This window comes from Mesocricetus auratus, unplaced genomic scaffold, assembly GCF_017639785.1.
Source record: "Mesocricetus auratus isolate SY011 unplaced genomic scaffold, BCM_Maur_2.0 Super-Scaffold_15014, whole genome shotgun sequence".
In the NCBI taxonomy this organism is placed as follows: Eukaryota; Metazoa; Chordata; class Mammalia; order Rodentia; family Cricetidae; genus Mesocricetus; species Mesocricetus auratus.
In genome coordinates this window covers 82,861,888-82,889,400 of record NW_024429186.1, presented here as the reverse complement: position 1 = coordinate 82,889,400, position 27,513 = coordinate 82,861,888, and the positions used below count along the sequence as shown (strand labels likewise).

Genomic DNA, 27,513 nt, shown 5'->3' with positions numbered 1-27,513 from the left:
GAGCTATATTCTTAATCTGTATACACACGTGTTCTGAACACAAAATTACACTAAGTGATTTAATCATATTTTTACAATGATTGCCAATATAAAAGAATAGTGAAATTTTAAATGAAGATAACATACAAAGTACTGGTCTCACTGTAAACAAAGGAGTGCCCAGGAAGCTGGTATTCGTATGACGCCCTCTGGAAAAGCACATAGTGAGAATGCGAGGGAGCAGCATGAGGACCTGCGTTCAGATGCAGACCCGCATCCCTACACTCTGCAGTAGTGCAAATCCAACTGCCCCACAATCTCATAGGGAAGGGAACTAGTGGGAGTGGGTATGACCTTGTTGGAGGAAGTTTGTCACTGTGGAGGCAGGCTTTGAGGTTTCCTATATTCAGAATACCACCCAGTGTCTCCGTTAACCTCCTGCTGCCTGTAGGATGTAGGACCCTCAACAGATCCAGCATTATGCCTGCCTGCCGCTGCCAAGCTCCCGTCATGATGATAATGGACTGAACTTTGAAACTGTGTAAGCTGCCCCTCAATTAAATGCTTCCTTTATATGAGTTGCCATGGTCATGGTGGTGTCTTTTTACAGCAATTAAAAACCCTAAGACACACCCCCAGCAGTGGAGAAGTGGAAACAAGAGGATCCTTGGGGTTTGCTGGTGAGTTAATATTGCCAAATCAGGTGGCATATGCCTTAAATCCCATCACTCCAGAGGCAGTGGCAGGCAGATCTCTGTGAGTTCGAGACTAGCCTGGTCTACAAGAGTTAATTCCAGGACAGCCTCCAAAGCCACAGAGAAACACTGTTTTGAAAAACTGGAGGAAAAAAAATGCCAAATCAGTAAACTCCAGGTTCAGTGAGAAAACCTACTCAAAAATAAGATGGAGTGATTAAGAAAGAACATGACATCAACCTCTGGCCTCAATCTCCATGAAAATAGACTATGTGTACCCACACCTGCACACACACATGAATAAGGGTATATGTGTATGCATGTACATACACACACAGTATAAACATAAGAGATAAAGGGTATATGTCTCATTGCTTAGCGCTTTCATGTGAAACCCATGTCACTGAACCCAGGGAGAGGGGAAGACAGCTCAGTGCTGTGCAAGCATGACGACCAGGACCCAGATATTCTAAACCCACTTAAAATCCAGGGTATGTGGTGGCTCACCTGTAATCCAAAAACTCAGAAGGTTGAGTCAGCGCATCCCTGGACTACAGTGTCTAACCAGACTAGCAAAAATGGCAAGCTCTAGGTTCACTGAGACTTTGCCTAGAGATATAAGGGACAGTGAACAAAGAAGACACCCAGTGTTAACCTTGGGCCTCCCAGCTGCTCTCACACACATGTCTTTGTTGTGTGAATGGGCATCTTTTGGGTATATGCCTAAGAATGGAATTGCTGGATCTTGTGATAGACTGACTCCCATTTTCCTGAGGAATCTCCATACTGATTTCCAGAGTGGCTGTACGAGTTTGCACTCTCACCAGCAGTGGAGGAGTGTCCCCCCTTTTCGACATCCTCTCCAGCATAAACTGAAGCCCACAGAAACTGCTGACCTGACCAAGGGTTAGCTCTTAGACCCTAGACTGATGGCTGAGAGGCCAGCATGGGACTGATCCAGACCCCCGAATGTGGGTGTAAGTGAGGAGGCCTCAGAAATCTATTCCTGGCATACAAATGGACTTTGGGAGCCCATTCTACATGGAGGGATGCTCTCTCAGCCTGGACACATGGGGGAGGGCCTAGTCCCTGCCCCAGATGATATGACAGACTCTGGAAATCCCCAATGATGGGCTTCACCCTCCCTGGGGAATGGAGTGGGGATTGAGTGGGGGTTGGGAAGAGTTGGTGGAGGGCAAGGGAGGAGGGGAGTAAGAGGGAGCTGGGATTGACATGTGAAACAAGCTTGTCTCTAATTTAAATTAAAAAAAGCACAAGACCATACCTATAGAAACACCATGTGTCCTATGCAGTATGAATGTGTTTATAGAACAGATGTTTATATACCGTAAAATGGTATTTCTAGGTTCTATATTCAGTAAAGTGTGAGGACAACTGGTTAAACAAGAAGTAGATAAGAATAGATTTTCTGAACTGCCAGACACCAGTTGGAATGGCATGGTGGTTTGAATAGGAATAGCATTGGGGAGTGACATTATCTGAAAGGACTAAAAGGATTAGGAGGTGTAGCCTTATGTGGGGAAGTGTTTCAAAAGTGTACGCCAAGCCCAGAGTTTCCCTCTGTGCCTACAGATCAGGATGTAGTTCTCAGCTACTGCTCCAGCGTGTGCCTCCACATCACCATGCTGCCTGCCAGGAGGCTCGTGGCCTAACCCTGAACCTGGAAGCAAGCCCCAGAACGCGTTCTCTCCCGAGAGAGAGCTGCCTTCTCACGGTGTGATGCATTTGCAGCAGTCTAAATGCAGATCACAGTTCTTCTGCATCTTTCACTTTCAGACATTTTCATCACGTGTTGTGGAATTTTCCTTATGTCTTTTCTTTTGGGAAAATGCATGTGGCCTTTGGTGGAGGATGCAATGTATAAAATGGCAGTTTCCTTAAACCAAATAATTCTTTAGTATAACGAGTGTGATACCTCTGCCTACTCCCACACAGGAATCCTCACTGAGGTCCTGCCCCCATCACACCAAGAATAGAGAAGTTAAAGACTTACTAACTGAGCACATCTGGCTCCAAGAATGAAAAGCACACAATCAAGAGAAACGATGGCCCAGATCCCAAGCCTGAGGCCATTAAGGGCAAGAGCAGTGCCCAGGATTGATGGCTTCATCCTGTGTGCTCCACAGGGAACATATTCTGTTAAGAAGTTAGACTGGCTTGCTCTCCCTCTGCTATGCACAGGAGCATACACTAAAGAAATCAGGATGGTGTGGTATAATGGAAAAGGAGTAAGATGTTGGGTCCTTCCCTTTGGAGAAGATATGAGGAGAACAGGCTCATATTATAGGAACTACAAGGGAGTGCAATTAGGAAACAGCTCGATGCTTGCTGTGCTCAAGGTACAAACACTACAACATGACCCTTGAGGAATAAAAACTGCTCTTATGGGTTTGTTTCTCATAACTCAATGTCTGACCCCCTCCTGACCCCAAAGGCTGAGACTGTGCAGCAAGAAGTAAGAGTGCACCTGGCGGGGTTACTGAACATTAAAGGAAAACAGGCATTTAGAGTGTGGCTAAGCTTACTGCTTTCTGCTTCAGGAAGAATACTGTAATAAAAATGGTGACCACTTTTACCTAGAATCATTGAGTCTGCTTTCCATAATGCTTGTGGCTAAACTATATGCAATTAGGTAGGATATAAGATATAGCCTATTTTCAATAAGCGGGCAGCCACCCCGGTTCCCCCTCAGATCATGCCAATCTCCCTCCTTCACAGACTCCACACCTCCTCTTTGGGACCTGAACCCCGCTGAAGTTGGACTTTGGCAATGGTTATTTCTTCACAGCAACAGAACAGTGACTAAGACAGATGGTAAGTTTGCTAAGGAACACAGATCAGACTAGGTTATATAACAAGTCAAGACAAGTGACTGTGTTTCAAAAATACAAGAAAAAACTGGGGATTCTCTGGTCAAAAAGGATTTAAAGATTCATCCTTATAGAGACATGGGTTTACATTATATATACCTGTGATAACAGCAGCAAAGTCCTAGGGGAAATTGATGTAAGATGTCTTTCTGTGGGCTGTGAATGTTCCATTACCATTGGCTAATAAAGAAGCTGACTTGGCCAACAGCCAGGCAGAAGCGAGCCAGGCAGGAAATCCAAGCAAAGATACAGGGAAAAGAAGGGGGAGTCTGAGAAACGTCAGCAGCAACTGGAGAAGCACGATGTGAGGAAACAAGCTAAGCCTCGTGGTAAAATATAAACTAATAGAAATGGGTTCATTTAGTTGTAGGAGCTAATTAATAATAACCCTGAGCTAATAACCAAACAGTTTATAATTAATATTAAGCCTCTGAATGGCTATTGGGGAACTGGAGGCGGGAGAGAAACTCCCAGCTACAGGTAAATATACATGTACTGATGATCTATGATTATAAAAAAATATATATATGTATATGTATATGAGGGCAAATATGCAAATAAATCAATGACCATAATTTCAAAATAAAAGAGGAAATGTGTCAAAATTTTAAAATGCGGTAGCAGAAACTGTTATTTACTGGAAAGAAATAGTAACTACTAGTAACTAAGCAGATTTTAGTAATATGTTTTAAAATAAATTATGGCCTTTGTAATTTTATTTAATGATTAGGCTTCCTTTAGCCAATAAAATGAAGGTTGAAAAGTAAAATTATTTCAGACACAGAAAGAATTCTATTAAAAAAGGAAATGATGACTTTTTATTAGTCTTCATCATTGCTTAGGGAGGAACAAGAGATTTCAGGCCACAGATTGTCACGTAATCAATCATTAGTTAACATAGTTTCCATTTTCAAAGCCCTTTGCCATTACTGCATTAATTAAAGCTATAAACTTTATTTATGGCAATAAACCATGTTTGTGTGTGTTTTAAGCTATGAACATCTACAAATAAGGACTGAAAGAAAAATTAGTCATCCGATTGTATGCCAGCAGCTCCTGTGTCTCTGTATGGCTCTTTTTCAATAAACAGAGCTTAAAAAAACAACATGCCTCTAAATTATGTCAAAATTACAAGAACAAATGAATGGAAAATTGCACCATATTAGCAATCACAATTTGGAACTGAAAATAGGAAGCTTCATAATATAATTACCATTGTGGGGTCAGCTCATGTAAATTACTTAGCATGCTAGTCTAAAAATTACAAAACCAACTACAACAATTCAGACGTAAGTATAAATGGATCATTTAACTGTTACAATGTTTGTTATGGTCACTCAATGAACATATAACTAGGAATTTTTAGCCAAATCATTAAAGTTTATAAATAAAGGGATACCACTTACAAGTTGCTCTGATTTCACACCATATAACTGGATGGTCTTTGCTACATTTTTTGACACAGCTAATGTGAGGTTTGCATCAACAGCAGCTACATTGAGTTCACTAGAGAAAACAAAAGCAGATATCAATTATTAGTAACATAATTCATCAACAAATTAATGAGTGTCATAGAACCTGAAACCCAGGAAGAAAGATGTTAAATCTCTATACAGACTTCACTGATTGCTTCCAGAAACTGGTTACAATGTGTCATTTTTCTCCCTAAATGCAGCATCAGGAAAACAGGGTTTGAGATATCTTTGTTAATGATCAGTTTCACAGTAATAAAAGCAAGCCACGTGTGGGTTCAATCTGTGATTAAGAGAGTAAATTATGTACAGATTGAAAGTAGCACTCTTGCTGATACTGATAAGTACAATTAGCAGCATTGCATGTCACAGACATCTGCAAGGAAATGACAGCTCTTGAATGGAAATGATGACCTTGGAGGGACATAGCCTAAACATATAAATTACATATGACATATAAGGACACTTGGGTTCTGTATAAACTATACCAGCTAATTCTGCTTTGTAAATAATAACTTTAAATATATGGATAGTATGGGAGTATAATTTTAATGTTTAAAATTTTAGATTCTTAAGTATTTCTCTGTCATGTTCCCTGTCAACTTTAACAGTAAACAGATAGGGCATTTGATTTAACTGTAGAAGAAAAGAGGACATTTTTCTCAAAAACCATGGAAAGAATGCCAAGAATTAAAAATTTCATGAAAACCATGAGGTGTATGAAATTTTGGCACTTGCCGGATTAATTTTTTAAAGAAACTAAGGAAACTACAGGCCCTGGCTGACTTTAAGTACTTGGGAGGCAGAGACAAGCAGATATCTAGAGTTGGAGGTCAGGTTAGTTTATATAAAGAGTTCTAGAACAGTCAGGGCTATATAAAGACAGGGTCTCAAAATAAAAACAGAAAATAAACTGAGGGTTTGAAACAACAGTGGTACATAGTGCATATGACAAAATAAACTGAGGGTTTGAAACAACAGTGGTACATAGTGCATATGACAAAATAAACTGAGGGTTTGAAACAACAGTGGTACATAGTGCATATGACAAAATAAACTGAGGGTTTGAAACAACAGTGGTACATAGTGCATATGACAAAATAAACTGAGGGTTTGAAACAACAGTGGTACATAGTACATATGACAAAATAAACTGAGGGTTTGAAACAACAGTGGTACATAGTGCATATGACAAAATAAACTGAGGGTTTGAAACAACAGTGGTACATAGTACATATGACAAAATAAACTGAGGGTTTGAAACAACAGTGGTACATAGTGCATATGACAAAATGCCCTTTCATGTAATACTGAAACTGCTCGCTTTTACACTTTATTAAACACTGGCGTAAACAGCCTTCTTCAAACCCCAGATGACAATTGACTACAGCACTGTCATCCTTGGTGACCAACCTCCCTAGCATTTACAGAACTAGGTAACAGAAACCAAGTAGAATTCAGCACCTTGCCAACTAGAGCACACTAAGAAGGCAAAAGTCGCTAAGTTGAGAAGCTCACTGTCAAGACTTTGTCAACTCAAAGCACACGGAGAGAGGTGTAGGTCAGCTCAAGCACTGTACGGGTGTATTCACAGCTGCAGGTGTGCACTACATGTCACATCTGCAAAGTGCCGTCTTCCAATCTGTGGACTGAAAGCACTTAAAGAGTTCTACCTCATGGTTCCGTACTACCCAGCCACTCACTGTTTTCACTCCTCAAAATGTTAATAATGAAAGTACTGTCATGACAACTTGCCAGCTATGGAAGAGACTGTGGTTCTAACCTGTAATCTGGCTGGATACCTCTGAAGCCACAGTATAACTGCATTTGTCTACAAGTGCTCAAGAAACCCTCCGCTGGATACCTTCCCTTTGTAAGCCATTCACATTCGCTTGAATATGTTGTGGAAAACTACTTTAACTATATGAAGGTGTGTCACATTTGTTTTTGCTGCATTTGTTTAATTATGCAAAGATGAGTTACTGTTTTACCTTGCCTGACAAAGGCACCTAATTGGTCTAATAAAAATGTGAACAGCGAATAGCTAGATAGTAGAGGGATAGGTAGGGCCAGACAGACAGACACAGAGTTGGTCAGACAGAATGAAAGAAAGCTGAAAAGCACCAAGGCAAAATGTGGATGGAGAGAAACAGGTTAACTTAAGTATTAAAGCTAGTGGGCAAGCGTAAGATAAGGCTGGGCATTTACAATCACTAATAAGTCTCTGCGTCTTGATTTGGGAGCTGGTTGGTGTCCCAAAAGAAAGCCTGCTACACAGATAGGCTAATCAGAATTATCAATCCTGTTTCTCTCAGAAGTGCATCCTGTGTTAAAGTCTCTGTCTTTGGTCATCAGTTTGTACAATTTAGCGATGTTTTCCTATATAATACTAATTAGGAAGATAGTAGAGTATAAAGAACTATATGTAATTTCATCTTGCTAAGATACAAATTAATTATAACAGATGGTTTTGTGTTTGTTTTTGTTTGTTTGTTTTGTGTGTGTTTTGAGACAGGGTTTCACTGGAGGCTGTCCTGGAACTCGCTCTGTAGACCAGGTGGGCCTTGAACTCAAGTGATCCAACTGCCTTTGCCTCTCAGGTGCTGGAATTAAAGGTGTGCGCCATTACCGCCCAGCCACAAAAGATGATTTCTGCAATCGACACACTGAATCATTTAAATAATGACTTTACTGATTAGAATCTCAAGCACTATGTGAACAATCACTCACTATAAAATTCAATTTAATGGAAAGCCTAATTACTTGAATAATTTATTTTGAGGTACATTTAAAGTGTAGTACCATGGCAAACATGGCAGATAGCCTGACATATACAAAAAACACATACCTTGCTATAGTTTTAATGATGCCATCAAGCTCATCAGAGGAAGGGGGGTTACGCCCACCAGGCGGGAAAACCAAGTTGATGGGATCGAAGAGTCGAGATAGGGATTTTGAGAGATAAGCAGCCTCATAGGGTTGTAGTGAATCTTTCAAAGCCTTTTCTGGACTGTGAAAATAAAATATTTTAAAAGGTAAGTAATAGTTATAAACTGTAGTTATAAGTACATTTCAAACTCTAATGAGTTTAACTATTAACAAGAATTTGTTTTAAAAGATATAAGCACTTTCAGAAACATGTTTCACACCTGGACACCTACTAAGGCTTACAGAAGCATTTTAAATGCAAATCTTAGCCACCAGTTATGGGATTGGCTGTCCCCCGAAACTAAAAGAACATGGCAGGAGCCTATCAATTCTATTCCATTTATAGGCGATCAAGAGCATCCAAGAGAGGCAGCCAGCAGATTCCTCTCACATTAGCTCAACCCTTTCTATTCCCAGCTGCTATCTTCCACAAACTTAGGGGAAGGATACAGGCCTTCAACAGATTTCCATTCTTGGGATATTAGCAAGAATGAGGCAAAATGAAGGAAAGCTTGTGAAAGTCCTACAACAGCATAAGTGTCAGAGAGGAGTGTTCATTTGCTTTACAGTGTTCTCCACAAACAAAACTTGAGTTTACCAAAGTCCCCGCAATCCCTGCAGGCAATGACTAGAGCTTGCAGCATTTTTCGTTCGTCGCTGTCACTAAACTGCCTTACTGCTGTGATTGTTGCCCGCCTTACCGTCCCTTCACTAGTGTTTCCACAAACTTCCCTTTGTCGTACATGTCAACCATGACAACATCTGACCTCCTCTCTGTGCATAGGCAACATCTCTTTTCTCACCCCTCTTGACAACCCACAAGCCTAGAGGTCAGACTGCTCCTTGGCTCTCGATGCACAATGCCCCAGTTATCTTTCTCATTCAGTAGGCATTTCACTCAACACACATTTCCTGGAACTAGGAGCCAGACACTTTGATAAGTGGTGAGAAGATAAAAATAAATAGTACTTTGCAGTCCAGTGGGAAGGGGGCTGGTGAAGTTCAACTATAAAGGTGACTTTGTATATGTTCCACACTTTTCTATCTCTTCTCTGCCCACAAGTATCACTGAGTCTTTATAATCTGCCAAGTAGTTCATTGACATGGAAATTTTGCAATGTGCTTGGTTAAAAAGTAGTACACTCGTCTTAGAAAGCTCACAAGCTAACAAGATACACAAAGAGTCAGCCATCAGGCTGGACAGGCAGTCTGTGGTGGTTAAGAACATTGGCTGCTTTTTCAGAGGACCTGGGTTCAAATTTCAACACCCACATGGCAGCTTCAAGGGAACAAACACCTTCTTCTGGGATCCATGGGTATTAGACATGCAAATGGCACACAGACATACATTTGAGCAGAATATTCATTCACACATTTTTCTAAGTAAGTCATGAATGAGCTCAATTTATAATGACAGCAGTAAGTGCTAGAAGGAAACTAAAGTGAGATATCGGGGAGAAAGCCAATGCCATTAACCATTTTCACAATGTTTAGTATCAAGAGGCCTGCAGGCCAACCCACAGCCACAGCTCCACCACAAAAGCTGCTCAGTCTCACTGCCAAAGCGGCTGACTACAAATTTCCTCAACTGGGCATGCTCTATTTTGTTTTATTTGAAATCTGATCTGTCTTCTATGATTTTTCTATTAGTTGATCTAAAAAGTACATTTCTTTATTTTAAAATAACAAATATTTTCAGAAAAAAATGTACCTCTTCCTTTTTCACTAAAAGAGTTTTTTATTAAAATAAATTTACATATTACACAATTCAATTTCTTAAAGTCTACATTTCAATAGTTTTATACTTAAGATCCCTGAAATCACTAGTCAGCACACTCAAGTGATGGCTCAGTGGTTAAGAGCACTGCCTATTCTTGTAGAGGACCTGACTTGATTTCCTAGCACCTTCGTGATGGCTCACAAACATTTATAATCCCAGTTTCAGGGGGGTCAACACCTCCTGATAATTTCCATGGCCATGTGGTACACATATATACATGCAGGTATTTATACATAAAGTAAGATAAATTTTAAAAAAATAGAGAAAGAAGCTGGCATGGTGGCACACACTTTTAATTCCAGTGAGAATTTCTAAGATTGAGTTCAGCCTGGTTTACAGAGAGTTCCTGGACAGGCAGGGCTACACAGTTGAATCCCGTCTCTAAACCGCCCCCACAAAAACCTTAACTCAACCAACATACATACATACTTTATGCGCAATTCTGTATGACTACTAAGCTACATTTTGTTTCCTCAGATACTATTATTCTAGACTTTCATCTGAATGGTGCGTGCTTTGCCATTGGTTTCTGTCATTTCACATGATGCAACGTCTTCAAAGTTCACCCATGTTCTCAGCTCTTCATTGGCACTTTTATTAGTGCTTTTTTTTATGAGTAAGAAAGGTTCATTTATTGATAAAGCTTTTTTCACTTATCAATATTACAAGCAATATTTAGGATACTTCCACCTTTTAACTCATAGCATTTGTATACAAAGTTTTGTATGAACATGTTTTTATTTCTCCTCGTTACAGACCTAGGAATGAAAATACTGGTCACATGGAAGCGATCTATTTAGTAGTTTGAGGAAATGCCAAACTCCTTTTCATTTCCTTTTTTCTTAAACTTAAGAAAAAAATTTTTGAGGCTTGCTCTCTCTGCAAGTACACCTGCACACCAGAAGAGAGCATCAGATCCCATTATAGATGGCTGGGAGCCACCATGTGGTTTCTAGGAATTGAACTCAGTGCTCTTAACCTCTGAACCATCTCTCCAGCCAACATTCACCCCAAACTGCTTTTCAAAGTCCTGTGTCATTTCAGATTTCCACCACCAGCATAGAATGGTTCTGGTTTCTCTACATACTTGCTAATACATTCTGCTACCTCTCTCTGATCATAAGCACAGTAGTCTTTTTGCCTATCCTACCTTGATGTTCAGCCTCTTTTTATGTGTTTATAGGCCATGGATGTTCTTTGGAGATATGTCAATTTTGATCTTTTGTCCATTTTTAATTAGACATGGAAATATTTATATAGTCTAGATATAAGTCAGCTCTCAGATATATGCATAAATATTCTCTAATGTTGGTGGTCTTGATGCACTCAAAATTTTACTTCTGAGTCAGTATACGTGTGTCTGTGTGTACATATACATATAAATACAATACATTCTTTCACTGCTTGCACTTTACATATCATGTCTAAAAATCAAGTTTTTTCTTTTTTTTTTTCCAACAGGGTTTCTTAGTGTAACAGCCCTGGCTGTCCTGGAACTCACTTTTTAGATTCAGCCAGTGTTGAAATCACAGAGATCCACCTGCCTCTGCTTCCCTAGTGCTTGGATTAAATACACGTACCGTCACTGCCCAGCTTTTTACCATATCTTAAATCATGAAGATATATGCCCTTATGTTCTCCTGTAACAGTAAGTTTACACTACACATTAACATTTTTAAGGATCTATTTTGTATGTTTGCACAACCACACACAAATATATGTGTGTGTATGTATGTATGTATGTATTTATGTATGTATATTCCATGTGTATGGCTGGCACCCATAGACTTGAGATATAAGATTAAGATCCCCTGGAACTGGAGTTACGAATGGTTATGAGCCACCACCATGTGGGTACTGTGAACTGAACTTGGGTCTTCTGTGAGCAACAAGTGCTCACAACTGCTAAGTCATCGTTTAACCCTGATGCTGTACACTTAGGTCTTTGATCCACCTTTAATTCACTTTTGCAACTTCATTTTTTTGCATATGACTATTAATTGTTTGAGCACCATCTGTCAATGACCACTCATTCTGTATTAAATGGCTATTAAACTCCTTTTTAAAGTCAAATTAACAAACAATGCACCTCTTCTTGTTTATGAGACAGGGCTTCTCTATGTATTTCTGGCTGTCCTAGAACTTGCTCTTGCTCTGTAGACCAGGCTGGCCTCAATGCCTCAGTCTCACAGAGATCCACCTGTCTCTGTCTCCCGCGTGCTGGGATTAAAGGTGTATGCCACCACCACCCGGCAAGGCACCTCTTTCCACACTTTGAATTCTATTGTTATGATTAGAATATGAGATGTCCCTCACAGACTCATGCATTGGGAGCCTAGCTGCCACAACTGGCTTTTGGAAGCTGCATGAACTTTTTGGGGCTCTGACTAACAGATGGTTGAACCCTGATGGCTCCATCACATGGCTGGATCACCCAGGGAAAGGGCAGAACGCTGGTGGTGGCCCCGGGGAAGGAGTAGGTCACTGCATCTTTCTCCCACCCCTTCGCTCGCTTTGCTTCCTGGTCACTATGAGGTGGACTGCTTCCCTCCAACATGCTCTCCTCCAGGGGGTCTTTGCTGTTGGTGCTTGCCCAGATCCCAAAAGCACTGGCGCCACCTACTCACGGACAGAGACATGGAAATAAAGCCTTTTGTGCTCTCTCTTGCTTCTTGACCACACAGACATCTTGACTAGCAAAAGGCACACAGCACAAACAGAGCTCTATTCTCTGGAGATGCAGTATCACTCACCATTCCTGCTTCTTCCAGTCCTTTCTGAGTGCATATGCATGGACTGAAAATAAAGCTATGTCAAATAGACTGATACTGTGCACAGTGTTTCATGTCAACTCCTTGTTAATGTGTTATTAAATGTCTCCTCTTGAGCTGTGTTTTAGCTAATCTGCCTTTTATCATGAAACAGCTACTGAGGACAATCTGGTCTCAAACAGTCTAACCTGGCTATGTACTTCATTAGTCAGTACAAGCAGATACAATCGCTATCTTAGGGAAAATGCTAAAAGACAAACAAGCAGCTAGCATTACCAGGAACTTCCCTACTGTTTTTTCTTACTAAGTAAGAGACAAGAATTCACCGCTACCTTAGTCAGGACTGGGAAAATAAACAGGACTGCAGAACTGGAGGAACGTTAATCACTTAATCTGGCACTTACAGAGAAATGTGAAATCCATATCAGTTTTTGTAGAATTCAGACACAATAATACTGGTTTCCAATGTAGCTCTTCAAGACGGTTAAAAACGTGCTTTGTGGTGACTGAAGGGATTATCTGGGAAATTTGACTGTACTTGGTAACTCATAAAACACTGCCTGAGAACTATCCCAGCACAAGATTCATTTCCCTGGCACTTTCAGCACACACCAGATCACCTCAAAGACAAAGACTGCACTTCCTTATCACCCAGCTTCTCATTACCTAGCATAGTGTTAAACTTAAAACCCATGCTGGCAGAAGACACCATGCTCAGCCACAGGTCAATTTAATGTTTGCAGTACAAGTTGTACAAAATACACCAGAAATTCATTTCAAAGACTTAGAAGCTTATTATATTCTCAATTTCTAATTTATAAGGAAAAATAGAAAATAAAATAACTAAAATGCCAATAGTCTACTCATTCGCATTAACTCAAACATACTCATAATCTGGCCTTTTCAGGATGAACATGTCTTGTGTGTCATCTTCCATGTGTGTGGGGTCAACGCAGAGGTCAGCAGTCCCACTTGTCCTGAAATTCCCTTGGGTATTTTGACCGTACTGCTGAAGACGCTTCCATAAGTCATTATAAAGACGTAATAGTTTAGGGTATTCTCCTTCAAATGCCTGTTTCAAAAACATAGAAGCTGCCAAGCAAAATATGTATTAGATAAGTTACAAGAAAATAAGAGGAAGTAAATCAATATTTGCTTTGTACATGAATATGTAACAACCAATACTAAAGAATAAACTAACTGTATGTTCCAACGACAACTTTGAAAATGATGCTGATAATTCATTACATTTGGTACAAAGACTACTTATTCTGGAATGTTATCCACATTAAAAACAGACAAAATCTGGCCAAGTGGTAGTGGTGCACGCCTTTAATCAAAGCAGTTGGGAAGCAGAGGCAGGTGGATCTCTGAGTTTGAGGCCAGCCTGGTCTACAGAGACAGTTCCAGGACACAGAGAAACCCTGTCTAAAAAAAACCAAAAAGATGAAAAAAAAAAAGACAAAAATTCACAATTTTAGTTGACTATATCCTCTAGATTACAAAAAAAAACAGGTACATTGAAAAATCAAACATAACAATCTTTTTTTTAGAGTAGGATTTACTTGAATATATGCACACTGGTATTTTGTTCCTGTGTGTGCCTGTGTGAGGGTGTCCGGTCCTCGGGAACTGGAGTTAGGACAGCTGTGAGGTGCCATGTGAGTGCGGGATCACCCCAGCTCCCTGGAAGAGCGATCAGTGCATTTTGCTGCTGAGCCACCTCTCCAGGCCTACGGTTTCTCTCTTGAACAGTGTCTATCTAATTCTCTTAGAAAGCTTGGATACCAAAACCAAAGACACTAAAGGGAAGGAAATAAAAAGAAGAGCATTTCTTGGGGCAGGAGAGAAGGCTCAGTGACTGTGAGCACGGACCATTCTTCCAGGGGACCCAGGTTCAATCCTCAGCACCCACATGGCAGCTGACAACTGTCAGTAACTCCAGCTCCAGGGGATCTGATGCCCTTACACAGACATACATGTAGGCAAAACACCAACGAACACAAAATAAAAATATGTATTTTTTTTAAAAGAGTAACATTTCTTGTGAATGTAGGTGCAAACATTAAAAAGAAAAATTTTCCAAATCCAATCCAGCAACATTTGAAGAGGATGCAGTATGACTGAGGAAAATTATTCCAGGGATTAATCACTAGCTTTAACATTTTAGAATCAGTCAGTATTATTCATCATATTAACAAACTTCCAAGAAAAATTATATTATATTTTAATAGAAGAAAAATATTCAAAAGTAAAAAAATAAAAACCCTAACAATTACTTCTAATAACCATTCTAAGGGAAACTGGAATCTGAAATGCACGCCCACAGCAGAAGAGAAGAGTCTAGAAACCCTGCAGCAGAATCAGCACTGTCAGCACAGTAAGTGGAAAACAGGGCTTTCAGACTGGAGGGGAGTAGGCAGCAAATAAAAGGCAGTGTGATCATCTATGAGACTTAACAGATATGAGTTTAAGTCACTGTATATAAGTTCAGTGAGCAAACAATCCATGTCTATATACACGTGAACTACAATCCATGTCTATACACTGACAATAACCAAACAGAAACTGCAGTTTTAAAAGAATACATTGGCAGTGGTGTTCAATATGTGAACTACAATCTACAATCCATGTCTATACACTAACAATAACCAAACAGAAACTACAGTTTTAAAATAATACATTGGCAGTGGTATTCAATATGTGAACTACAATCCATGTCTATACACTAACAATAACCAAACAGAAACTGCAGTTTTAAAAGAATACATTGGCAGTGGTGTTCAATATGTGAACTACAATCCATGTCTATACACTGACAATAACCAAACAGAAACTGCAGTTTTAAAAGAACACATTGGCAGTGATGTTCAATATGTGAACTTCCTCGTCCTGTCCCAAACAGAGTGTGAAGACAGTGTGGAAACAATGCTGAGCTGAAGAAGGCCTAAATAGTCCAGCGCATGAGCTGCTACATGTGGGTCATGGCTAGGTTAATCTGCACATTAATGTAATCGCACACAAAAATCAAGGCAGACCTTTTGTAGAAACGAAGAAAAGGACTGCAAACTCCTACAGAAATGGAATAGCAAAATGAACTCTGAGGAAATGAGTCAGAGGACTGGCTCCGTATGGTTGCAAGACTGGCAGAGCTATGGCAGTCAAAGCGCCGGGCCCCGAACAAACAGCAGCACACACATGGACAGCAGAGAACACAGAAGCTCATGGACAAACACGGAACTCAGCTTTGACAAACGCGCAAAGGTTATCTGGTGAGGCCATGGCAGGAAATGTAACAACTGAGCATTTCTATGCACACCCTTTGCGATCTAATACCTTTGCACCTTACACAGAAACCAGTTCACAAAGGAGTTAACCTTCCAGAGGAAGCATTCCTTCTGAGGGTTAGACATGATATGAAATTCTAGACACAATCACTGAAAGGAAGCAGAGAATCTAAATCAAATGTGTTGTTTCCTGAATAGGCACTGCTGAGATTATACCAAATCCAGAGTGGGAAATGTATTCCCTACATAACTGACAAAGCATGTACAGTTGGAGCACACAGAGTCGGATCTTTGTTTTATAGGGGACCATCAAAGAGGGTTGTGGACTAGAAAACACTAAACATCTTCAATAAATTGCCAAATGTAAATTAAAACTACAACGAACACAACTGTATAAATTGTTCAAATGTCTTTAAAAAGAAACCAAATCAATGCCTATATAAAATGTTGAAGATATAAAAATGAAACTCTCAAACACATTGTTACAAAGAAAAAAGGTGTGTGTATGAGTTCTGCCATTTTACATTCCCAGATAGACGGTATCCAGGAGAAAGAACAGTATGTCCATATAAGGACTTGTACATAAATAGTAAAAGCACCTTTATTTTAGGTGCCATCAACAGTGAAATACATGACAAGATTATAATACACACAAAATAATACATATGTATAATAATACCTAGTAATAAAAGCACACACCAGAAAGAGGACAGACAAGAAAAATGCATACTCTACTCTATACCATTTAATTTGTACAGAATTCTATGGCATGGAAACATACATACTTGAAAAGCAGATCAGCGTTTGCTGGGGGAAGGAAATAAAATGAGGTGGGAAGGAGTCATAAAAAGCAGTTCAGGCTAGCCTGGAACTCAGTGTGTAGTCCAGTCTGGCATCAACTTGCAGTTGCCTTAGCCTCCAAAGTACTAGGATTACAAGTTTGGCTTAATTTTTATTGCTGTGATAGTCTAGCAAGATTATGCAAGAGTCAAAACATAGCCTCATGGTGGTGGTGCACGCCTTTAATTCCAGGACTTGGGAGGCAGAGACAGATGGATCTCTGTGAGTTTAAAGCCAGCCTTGTCCACAGAGTGAGTTCCAGGACAGCCAGGGCTGTTACACAGAGCAGAAACCTGCTCTAAAAAAGAAACAAACAACAACAAAAACAGAAAAGAAAAAAAAAGTTCAAACTTACCAACTTGTATGCTTTAAATATTTAGTTTCCTGTGTACCAATTTTATACAAGTGAAGTTGTTTCCAAAGGAAATTATCTGAGAAAGAAATTCTTTGGTTTCCCTCCTCCTCTCCCCTGATGAAGAGGCAATCCACCATGGGCCCTGGCATGGTGGATTCCTACCACATTTTCTTCTTCCAGAGTCTGGCTGGCTAGCTCAGGCATCACCTTCTGCTGAGAGAAGGCAGGGTTTGCAGACTCGCTACAATGACAGTAGGTTCACCAAGTCATTGGTTCTTTACCTGAGGCATAGCCTATGTCCCTGTGTCCACAGAAGCTCTGGAAGCACTAGGCACCAACGAACAGCAACAAGACATGCTGCTGGCTATGCTGCACTCTGCCTTTGAACAGCCCATAAAAAAATCAACCACCGGGACTGGCCCAGCAAGACATCTCCTAATGGGGGATGGCCTCCTGCATATATGTTTCTCTTATTGGTTGTTGGCACACTGTTTGGCCAATAGCCAATAGAGGCAGGAAGAAGGTGGGCTAGAAGATGAGGGGAAGATTGGAAGAGAGGCGCCACCAACGCCATGTAGCCGCAAAGGGACTACCAGGCCTGAGCATTCTCCAGTAAGCCAAAACCACTTGGAAATACATATTTATAGAAATGGGTTAATAATTATGAGAGAGCTAGCCGGTCAGAAGCCCTGGCTATCAGCCAACAGTTTTATAATTAATATAAACATTTGTGTGCTTATCTGGGGCTAAAGCATCTGTGGGACCAGGCAAGACAAGAAAAGTTCCAGCAACAACCTCCAATGGTACACAGTGGTTCTTTTATCTTGGGGACAATCAACAGCTGTGGAGCTGGGTTAAAGTTCCCGTCAATGGCGGGAAATTCATACCTAGTACTGTGGACTTAGCCAACTACTCATGTTTGAAAGGCCAGAAAACTAGGAGAGTCAACAATTGCCATTTTCCTTAAACCAAAATAATTTCTAACTGTATCCTAAATACCTATCTTTATACCTACAGATTAAGTGTAGCTTGTGAGGAGCCGCCCTCGCCATCGCTATCGCCATTAGAAGATGGCGCTGACATCCATTGTCAGTTGGAGTCCACCGTTTAAGCTCTGCCTCTCCCATGGTGTCATCTGGGGTGATGAGCAAACCACCAATCCCGGCTTTACACGTCTCACTCGGAGCTCCTAGGCTTATATAAGGGGCTGGGTTTCTTAGCTTGGGGTCTCCCTCTCAGAAGCTGATCATCTATCTCTCAAGACGCATTAAAGCTTTACTGCAGAAGGATCCGAGTGTCCTGTGTCGTTCTTGCTGGCGAGACTGTGGCGCGGGACATCTGGTGCCGAAACCCGGGAACTCTTCAACATCGCCGGCCTTAGTTTGTCATCACCGTGGGACGGGTCAGTGGAGGCTTTGGTGCTAGTCCTGTTTGTCCTTCTTCTTCATCGTGGCTGGTGCTGTCAGTCTGGTGCTGTCAGTCTGGTAAAGGAGTCGAGCGCCGTTTTTTTAGATAAGCTGTCAGCGCGATGGGGTCATCACAGTCAGTGGTTACTGCCCTACAGACTGTGCTAAAACAAAGAGATCTTAAAATTGCACCACGAACACTTCAAAATTTTGTGAAGGAGGTAGATAGAGTGGCACCATGGTATGCTTGTTCCGGGTCCCTCACTGTGGCCTCATGGAACAAGCTAGGTAAAGAACTAGACAGGAAGCATGCAGAAGGAGATCTCCGCTTAGGTACCAAAGCCATTTGGAAGCTAGTTAAAAACTGCTTGGAGGATGAGGCCTGTCACCCTGCTATAGTAGAAAGTCAGGGAACCTTAGAGGAAGTTCAGGATAGCATGTCAGAAACTGAACGGAGTGAGAGAATGGGAGCTCGCAAAAGGAAAGACATGTCTAAGAAAAAGGCCCTCCCCAAGAAGTTAAGAAAGGGGGAGAGAAAGAAGGGAGTGATCATTCACCCCCTAACAAATCTAAGAAAAAGAAAAAGCCAGAATCTAGCCTATACCCTACGGTAGAGCTAGAAGCCTTGGAGCTAGATAATTCTGATTCTGACACTCTGGATTCTAGCGAAGAAGCTGGTCTAGAGGAGGCGGCGGCACGGTATGAGGAAGAAAGATATCACCCTGATAGACACCAGCCGCTGAAAACAAAAATGAATGTGAGGCCACCGCCTATAAATCCGGCGGGCTCACGCCCCTCGGCGCCTCCACTGTATGAGCTTCAGCTGAATACTGGTACTGACTCCTTTTTACCTTTAGAGGAACAGAGAAAAATACAAGTGGCTTTTCCAGTATTCGAGAATGCGGAAGGCGGAAGAGTACATACCCCCGTAGATTACAATCAAATCAAAGAATTGGCCGAATCCGTTCGTAATTATGGGGTCAATGCTAACTTTACCACAATACAGGTGGAAAGGCTTGCTAATTTTGCCATGACTCCCACTGACTGGCGGACGACAGTGAAAGCAGTGCTTCCCAACATGGGACAATACATGGAATGGAAGGCTCTCCGGTATGATGCAGCCCAGGTGCAAGCTAGAGTTAATGCCACGGCTGAAGATGAGAATCAGAGGCAGTGGACATTTGAAATGCTGACAGGTCAGGGTCAACATGCCCTTAATCAAACCAACTACATCTGGGGCGTCTATGGTCAGGTGTCGGCCGCTGCTATTAAATCATGGAAGGCCCTCACAAAAAAGGGGAGAATCCAGTGGACACCTTACAAAGATTGTCCAAGGACCCCAAGAGCCATTTTCAGACTTTGTGGCCAGAATGACCGAGGCCGCCGGTCGCATCTTTGGTGATTCAGAACAAGCTATGCCCCTGATTGAGCAACTTGTCTATGAACAAGCAACCCAGGAATGTCGAGCGGCTATCGCCCCTCGCAAAAGCAAAGGTTTACAAGATTGGCTCAGAGTGTGCAGGGAGCTGGGGGGGACCCCTAACCATTGCAGGACTAGCTGCCGCCATTTTACAAACGCACAGGCGTAGAAATTTATCTAATTGAAAAGCTTGTTTTAATTGTGGGAAAATGGGGCACCTTAAGAAAGATTGTCAAGCCCCTGAAAGAACAAGAGAACTGGAGCTTTGCCGTCGTTGTGGTAAAGGTTATCATAAGGCTAGCGAATGCAGGTCAGTCCAGGATATAAAAGGGAGGCTTCTGCCCCCTATTGAAAAACCCAAGGTACCCCAATCAAAAAACGGGTCATGTGGCCCATAGTCCCAGGGCCCTCAGAAATATTGGAACCAATTTCAGAAAAGCAATCAAGAGAAAGTAGAGGCTTCCGAGGAACCCCCGGAATGGACTTGCGTGCCACCTCCGACTTCTTACTCATGCCCCAAATGAATGTTCAACCGGTCCCAGTCCATTCCCCCTGGACCTTTGCCCCCTGCCACCATTGGGCTTATTCTGGGCTGCGGCTCCTTAACTTTACAGGGACTCATTATATATCCTGGGATTGTTGACCCGTATCATAAAGAGGAGATTCAAGTTCTCTGTTCTAGCCCTCGGGGCGTATTTTCTATAAAGCAGGGAGATAGAATTGCACAACTGGTGTTGCTGCCCTCCCTCGGGGATGGAGAAACCTACACTTTACAAAAAAGGGCTATGGGATCTTCTGGAAGTGATTCAGCCTATCTGGCTATACCCCTAAATGAGAGACCTACAATAAAATTGTTAATTAATGGAAAAGAATTTGAAGGGATAATGGATACATTATTTCACTCCATTGGTGGCCGAAGTCTTGGCCCATTGTTGTTTCATCTCATTCTCTACAAGGTCTTGGATACCAGTCCTTTCCTGCCATCAGTGCCTCAGCCTTAACCTGGCGGAACGCTGAGGGCAAACGGGGATGTTTTACCCCCTATGTGTTGCCACTCCCTGTAAATTTATGGGGACGGGATGTGTTACAAACCATGGGCATGACCCTAACTAATGAATACTCCCCCCCAGGCATCAGCCATTATGGCAAAGATGGGGTATACAAAGGGTAGAGGCTTGGGTAGGCAAGAACAAGGCAGAATAAAACCCATTACGCAACACGGAAATCGGAGTAGAAAAGGACTGGGTTTTATTTAGGGGCCGTTGAGGCTTCACGACCCATACCGTGGAAAACAGAGGAGCCGTTATGGGTCTCTCAATGGCCTCTATCCTCTGAAAAATTAGAGGCTGTCACAAGATTAGTGCAAGAACAGGAACGGCTGGGGCATCTAGAGCCTTCTACCTCCCCATGGAATACACCAATTTTTGTTATTAAGAAGAAATCTGGGAAGTGGAGATTACTCCACGACCTGTGGGCCATTAACAATCAGATGCATCTTTTTGGCCCTGTTCAAAGAGGCCTTCCTTTGCTTTCTGCACTTCCTCAAGATTGGAAGCTTATTATTATAGATATTAAGGATTGTTTCTTCTCTATTCTACTTTACCCATGGGATAGACCAAGGTTTGCCTTCACCATCCCTTCTCTTAATCATATGGTACCAGACAAGAGATTTCAGTGGAAGGTACTGCCGCAAGGCATGGCCAATAGCCCAACAATATGTCAGCTGTATGTGCAGGAGGCTTTGGAGCCAATTAGAAAGCAATTTACATCTTTAATCATGATCCATTATATGGACGATATTCTTATTTGTCACAAAGAGTTAGATGTTTTACAAAAGGCTTTTCCCATGCTGGTGGCTGAATTAAAACAGTGGGGATTAGAGATTGCCTCAGAAAAGGTTCAAATTGCAGATACAGGCCTCTTTTTGGGCTCAATGATTACTCCCAAAAATATAGTTCCTCAGAAAATAGAAATTCGCAAAGACCACTTACAAACATTAAATGATTTTCAGAAACTTCTGGGAGATATAAATTGGTTGAGGCCCTTTTTAAAAATTCCATCTGCTGATCTAAAACCCCTCTTCCATCTCCTGGAGGGTGAGCCTCATATCTCCTCACCCAGAAAATTTACCCCTGCCGCCCACCGAGCCTTACAGATGATGGAAGAGGCCTTACAGGAAGCACAATTACAACGTATTGAGGAGTCACTACCTTTTAATCTGTGTGTTTTTAAGACAGCTCAATTGCCAACTGCAGTCCTGTGGCAACATGGACCATTACTTTGGATTCATCCAAATGCTTCCCCCGCTAAGATTATTGACTGGTACCCTGATACTGTTGCACAGCTCGTGCTTCGCGGAATAAAAGCAGCTGTTACGCATTTTGGCAGGGATCCTGATTCCTTGATTGTGCCTTATACTGCTGCACAAGTTCAGACCTTGGCAGCCACATCTAGTGATTGGGCAGTTTTAGTTACTTCCTTTTCAGGACAAATTGATAATCATTTTCCAAAGCATCCAATTTTACAGTTTGCCCTAAACCAGGCTATAGTGTTTCCACAAGTGACAGCTAAAGACCCACTCCCAGATGGGACTGTGGTGTACACTGATGGATCAAAAACTGGTATGGGAGCTTATGTGGTCAAGGATAGGGTTATATCTAAACAATATAATGAAACTTCACCTCAAGTTGTAGAATGTCTGATAGTACTGGAGGTTCTTGAGGCTTTTCCAGGACCCCTCAATATTGTATCAGATTCCTTGTATGTGGTTAATGCAGTTAATCTCCTTGAGATAGCTGGAATAATAAGATCCTCCAGCAGAGTTGCTAACATCTTTCAGAAGATACAAGCTGCCTTGTTAAATAGGAGATTTCCTGTTTTCATTACCCATGTCCGAGCACATTCTGGACTAACAGGTCCCATGTCCTTAGGGAATGACTTAGCGGACAAGGCTACAAAGCTGGTGGCCGCTGCCTTGTCTACCCACGCACAAGCAGCAAAAGAATTCCATCAGCGCTTTCATGTGACGGCTGAGACCTTGCGCCGTCGTTTTGCTCTATCCAGGAAAGAGGCTAGGGAAATTGTTACTCAATGCCAGAATTGCTGCGAATTCTTACCTACTCCCCAACGTGGGAATAAACCCACGTGGCATTAGACCATTGCAGATGTGGCAGATGGATGTTACTCATATTCCCTCTTTTGGAAGGCTTCAATATGTTCATGTTTCTGTTGACACCTGTTCTGGCGTAATGTTCGCCACACCCCTAACAGGGGAAAAGGCCTCATATGTGATTCAACATTGCCTTGAGGCCTGGAGTGCTTGGGGAAAACCCAGAATTTTAAAAACAGACAATGGACCAGCATATACCTCTCAAAAATTCCGACAGTTTTGTCGGCAAATGGATGTTACCCATCTAACTGGCCTACCTTATAACCCTCAAGGACAGGGCATTGTGGAACGTGCCCATCGTACACTCAAATCATATCTGATTAAACAAAGGGGAGTATTGAGGATGTTCTACCCTCAGTACCAAGAGTTGCTGTATCCATGGCACTTTTTACCCTTAATTTCTTGAACTCTGATGCCCAAGGCCACACTGCGGCCAATCGCCACAGTTTAGAGCCTGATAGGCCAAAAGAAATGGTAAAATGGAAAGATGTCTTGACTGATCTCTGGAAAGGCCCGGATCCTATACTTATAAGATCCAGGGGAGCTGTGTGTGTTTTTCCACAGGAGGAAGAAAACCCCCTGTGGATCCCTGAAAGACTCACTCGAAGAGCTCCTTCACAACTCCAGAATAAGAAGGATGGAGGCCAAGTGGGTGATGAAGACTCTCCTACTCGGGATGATGGTTCCTAGTATGATGGGAGAGTTACGGTGGGCCATCATGTCTACCTTCGCCGTACTGATGCCAGTGATGCATAATGCCCAGGTGTTCCCTAGATTTTTCACAACTAATAGAGAGTTGGGGCTTGCCTTTTTGCCTTTGGATCCTCAGATACAGAGTTTTCAGGATGAGAGAACCTTGTCATTGGTAGGAAGCTTGTGCTTTACTGTGATTTCTTCATTAAAGGATAATTTTATTCATATGGATCCAGAAAGATCTAATGCTAATCCTTTTGAATTAATGGAAGCTGTACTGATCTTTCTCCTATGGCAATGATTGCTGGACAGATTACTTTTGATTGGAAAGGGGCATTAGGCAACAGTCTGAGTGAGGGACAGAGCTCTGGATCATCTGATTGGTCCTCCTCCAATGTTAAGTATACCACTTTTAAGAGAACTAATTATTCAGCTGCTCCAACTTGTGTTTGGCTGCCCTTTATTTGGGTTGTGAGTAATGATACCTTAGGTAAGAATCAGAAATAAATAAATTGCTCTGCTTAGAATTGTTTTTATGCATTATGCTGGGATGCTATTAAGCACCCTTTTGCTTTGGTAATGCGCATGCCTCGATTTGTTCCAGTTCCTGTTGAGGCGCCAAGTAGTTTGAGTTTGTTTAGGGAAAAGCGAGATTTTTGGGATCTCTGCTATTATTGTGCGCCTGATAGCCACCGCCGCGGTTACTGCTTCGGTTACCGCCTCGGCCCTTGCACTTTCCGCCACTGTGCAGACAACTCAAACCATTAATGAACTATCGGCCACTATGACCATGGCCCTAGATAAACAGGCCACTGCCAATTCTCAGATACAAGGAGGCATGATGTTGGTAAACCAACAGATTAATTTGGTTCAGGAACAATTGGATATATTGTGGCAGATGGCCCAATTGGGATGTGAACAAAAGTTGCCTGGCCTTTGTGTCACTTCAGTACAATATGATAATTTTACAAGAGCAGCTAACCTGTCAAAAGCTCTGTCTCAACATTTATTACAGAATTGGACTTTTGAGTTTGAGCAGACACTCCGTGAGTTGAGAGTGGCGATCCTGCAAGTGAATTCGACGCGTCTGGATCTTTCTCTGATGGAAGGCCTCTCCTCCTGGATTTCATCTGCATTTTCTTATTTTAAGGAATGGGTGGGGGTGGGATCATTTAGCCTAGTTCTCTGCTGTGGAATAGTGTTGATGCTTTGGATGGTGTGTAAGCTCAGAGCCCAAACAAAAAGAGGCAAAGTGGTGGTGGCACAAGCACTTGCTGCCTTAGAACACGGAGCCTCCCCTGACATTTGGTTAACCATGTTAAAGCAATAGGTCGCTGGCCTCCCAGCTCTTGCACCCCACGAGGCTAGTCTCATTGCACGGGATAGAGTGGGTAGGCTTCAGCAGCCCAAGGAGTTGTAAGGCTAAGCACTGCACAGGAGAGGTCTGCGGTATAACGACTTTCTCCTGGGAGATAAGTCATCTTGCATGAAGGTTCTATGTCATGATCTCCTTCCCCCAGAAAAACCACATCAGGACTGGTCAGGGCTCCCTCTGGGGATAAAACCCTGGAGAGGAGCTTTGTACATGTTCCAAATTTGCACATGGGGATTTGACCTCTATCTCCACTCCAAAGTTGTGGGTGTCCTATGGCTTCAAAAATAAATGAATAGGGGGAGATGTGAGGAGCCGCCCTCGCTATCGCTATCGCCATTAGAAGATGGCACTGACATCCGTTGTCAGTTGGAGTTCACCGTTTAAGCTCTGCCTCTCCCGTGGCGTCATCTGGGGTGATGAGCAAACCACCAATCCCGGCTCTACACGTCTCACTCGGAGCTCCTAGGCTTATATAAGGGGCTGGGTTTCTTAGCTTGGGGTCTCCCTCTCAGAAGCTGATCATCTATCTCTCAAGATGCATTAAAGCTTTACTGCAGAAGGATCCGAGTGTCCTGTGTCGTTCTTGCTGGCGAGACTGTGGCGCGGGACAGTAGCTCTCCCCATCATCAAAGCAGCCTCTTTCTACAAGCGACAGGCACTATTACAGAGATTCACAACTGGTTAGCATGCAAAAGATAAACCACCATGAGGTGCCAAGTCCCAGCTGTTACATCTACAACACAACCACACACCTAAAACTCAGGGGAAACTGAGGAACAGGAGACAGGAGTGTCAGAGGCAGAGGACCTGGATAACTGCTGCTGGATGGTATCTTCTAGACATGGCAAGGAAATGTCAGTAACAAGTTGTGTAAAAAGACCTGCATCGACATGCCAACTCAGATGAAGCAAATTTCACAAGTGTCTACCTTAATATGAAAACAGCAGGCAGTCAATGGCTGCTGAGAGGAGAATCTGTTTTCTCAAGAGCAAAACTCACCAATATATTATCCAATCCCTACTGTACTCATGAACAATGTTGAACTCAGTAGGTTGTGTGTGTGCTTAGCATATATACATATATGTGTAACTAATAAAAAAGAGCGCAAGAATTTGAGAGGGAATGGGAAGCACAAAGAAGGAGCTGGATAGGATAGAGGGAAGAGTGAAAACGTAAATACAGCACTTATGCATGAAGTTCTAAAACACTAAAAATTTAAACAGAAAAAAAAGCTTTTTAAAAAGAACACTTGCTGTTCTTGCAGAGGACATGCATTCAGTTCCCAGCACTCACATGGCAGCTCAAAACTGTAACTCCAGATCTAGGAGACCTGACACCCTTTTCTGACCTCCAGGAGTTCATGCTTACACTTGGTGCACATAGAACCACACAGGCACAGACACAGACACACACGCATACAGACACACACACAGAGAAACACAAACACACATACATAGAGACACACAGACACACACATACAGACTCACAGACACACACACACACATAGACACACACAGACGGATACACCCACACAGACACATAAATAAAAACTTTATGGAAGAGAAATTCCAATTCTCTACAATATTACTAGAACTGGTCACTGGTGTCTAACCCATAGCACACACAATAATATAACGTAACAACAGTAATAATATCATAACTTGAAGACTTCACAGGATTTAAGAGCAGTTCTTCCTGTCATCTAAGCATATTTCACGAGGATAAACAGAGATAAAATGTACTTACAAGTGAAGTAGTTTAATGGGGAAGTAGAAAGGAATATAAAAGAGTCCCTCTAAATGTTACGCCTAACACCTTGAAATATTTCAATGTCTGGTTTCTAGGTGTTTTTCTTGAATCTTGCATTATAACTAGAAAGGTCTCACAAGGGGGAAGAACCAATGAAGAGTTGATTCAGATCTACTTCAGTATTTTGGGGCTAAGGAGACAAAAACCGTCAGTCTTCCTAACTGAAATTCCAGGAGAAGAATTTCTAAGAGGATAAAGGTAAAGCTAGACTGAAACATACTAAAACTGCATTGCCCCATGTCAACCTCATTAGCCCGTACAAACTCAGACGGCAGCAGAGAGGGAAAAGATGTATACAAATAAATCCTGACAATTCCACAGTCCTGTCCGCCTACACATACACAGATAGACTCCAGAGATGAAGAGTCCACCCAAATACATCAGAACAGACAAATAAATCTCATGAACCAATAAGCCTGACAGTTCTCAGAGAACTAACATATACCCCATCAAAGAGAATGCAGATGGTGAATGTGCACATGGAAAAGCTATAAAAATAATCTATAAATATATTAAAATTAAATAAAAATGTGATTGAATGAAAACAACAGTAAAAATGCCATGAATTAAAGTAGTATGGAAAAATGAAACACACACGCGCGCGCACACACACACACACACACACACACACACAGAGGAATTT

General features: G+C 41.9%; 1 protein-coding gene across 1 annotated transcript in view; it reads right to left on the bottom strand.

Moving 5' to 3' along the window:
• Positions 1 to 27,513, bottom strand: part of Cog5 (component of oligomeric golgi complex 5) — a 277,239-nt gene that overhangs the window by 55,767 nt on the left and 193,959 nt on the right. The window contains exons 12-14 of the mRNA XM_005076235.4: positions 13,404 to 13,608; positions 7,886 to 8,047; positions 4,972 to 5,071 (exon numbers count right to left, since the gene is read on the bottom strand). Coding sequence (XP_005076292.1) covers positions 4,972 to 5,071; positions 7,886 to 8,047; positions 13,404 to 13,608 — 467 coding nt within the window. The remainder of the gene's footprint in view (positions 1 to 4,971; positions 5,072 to 7,885; positions 8,048 to 13,403; positions 13,609 to 27,513) is intronic.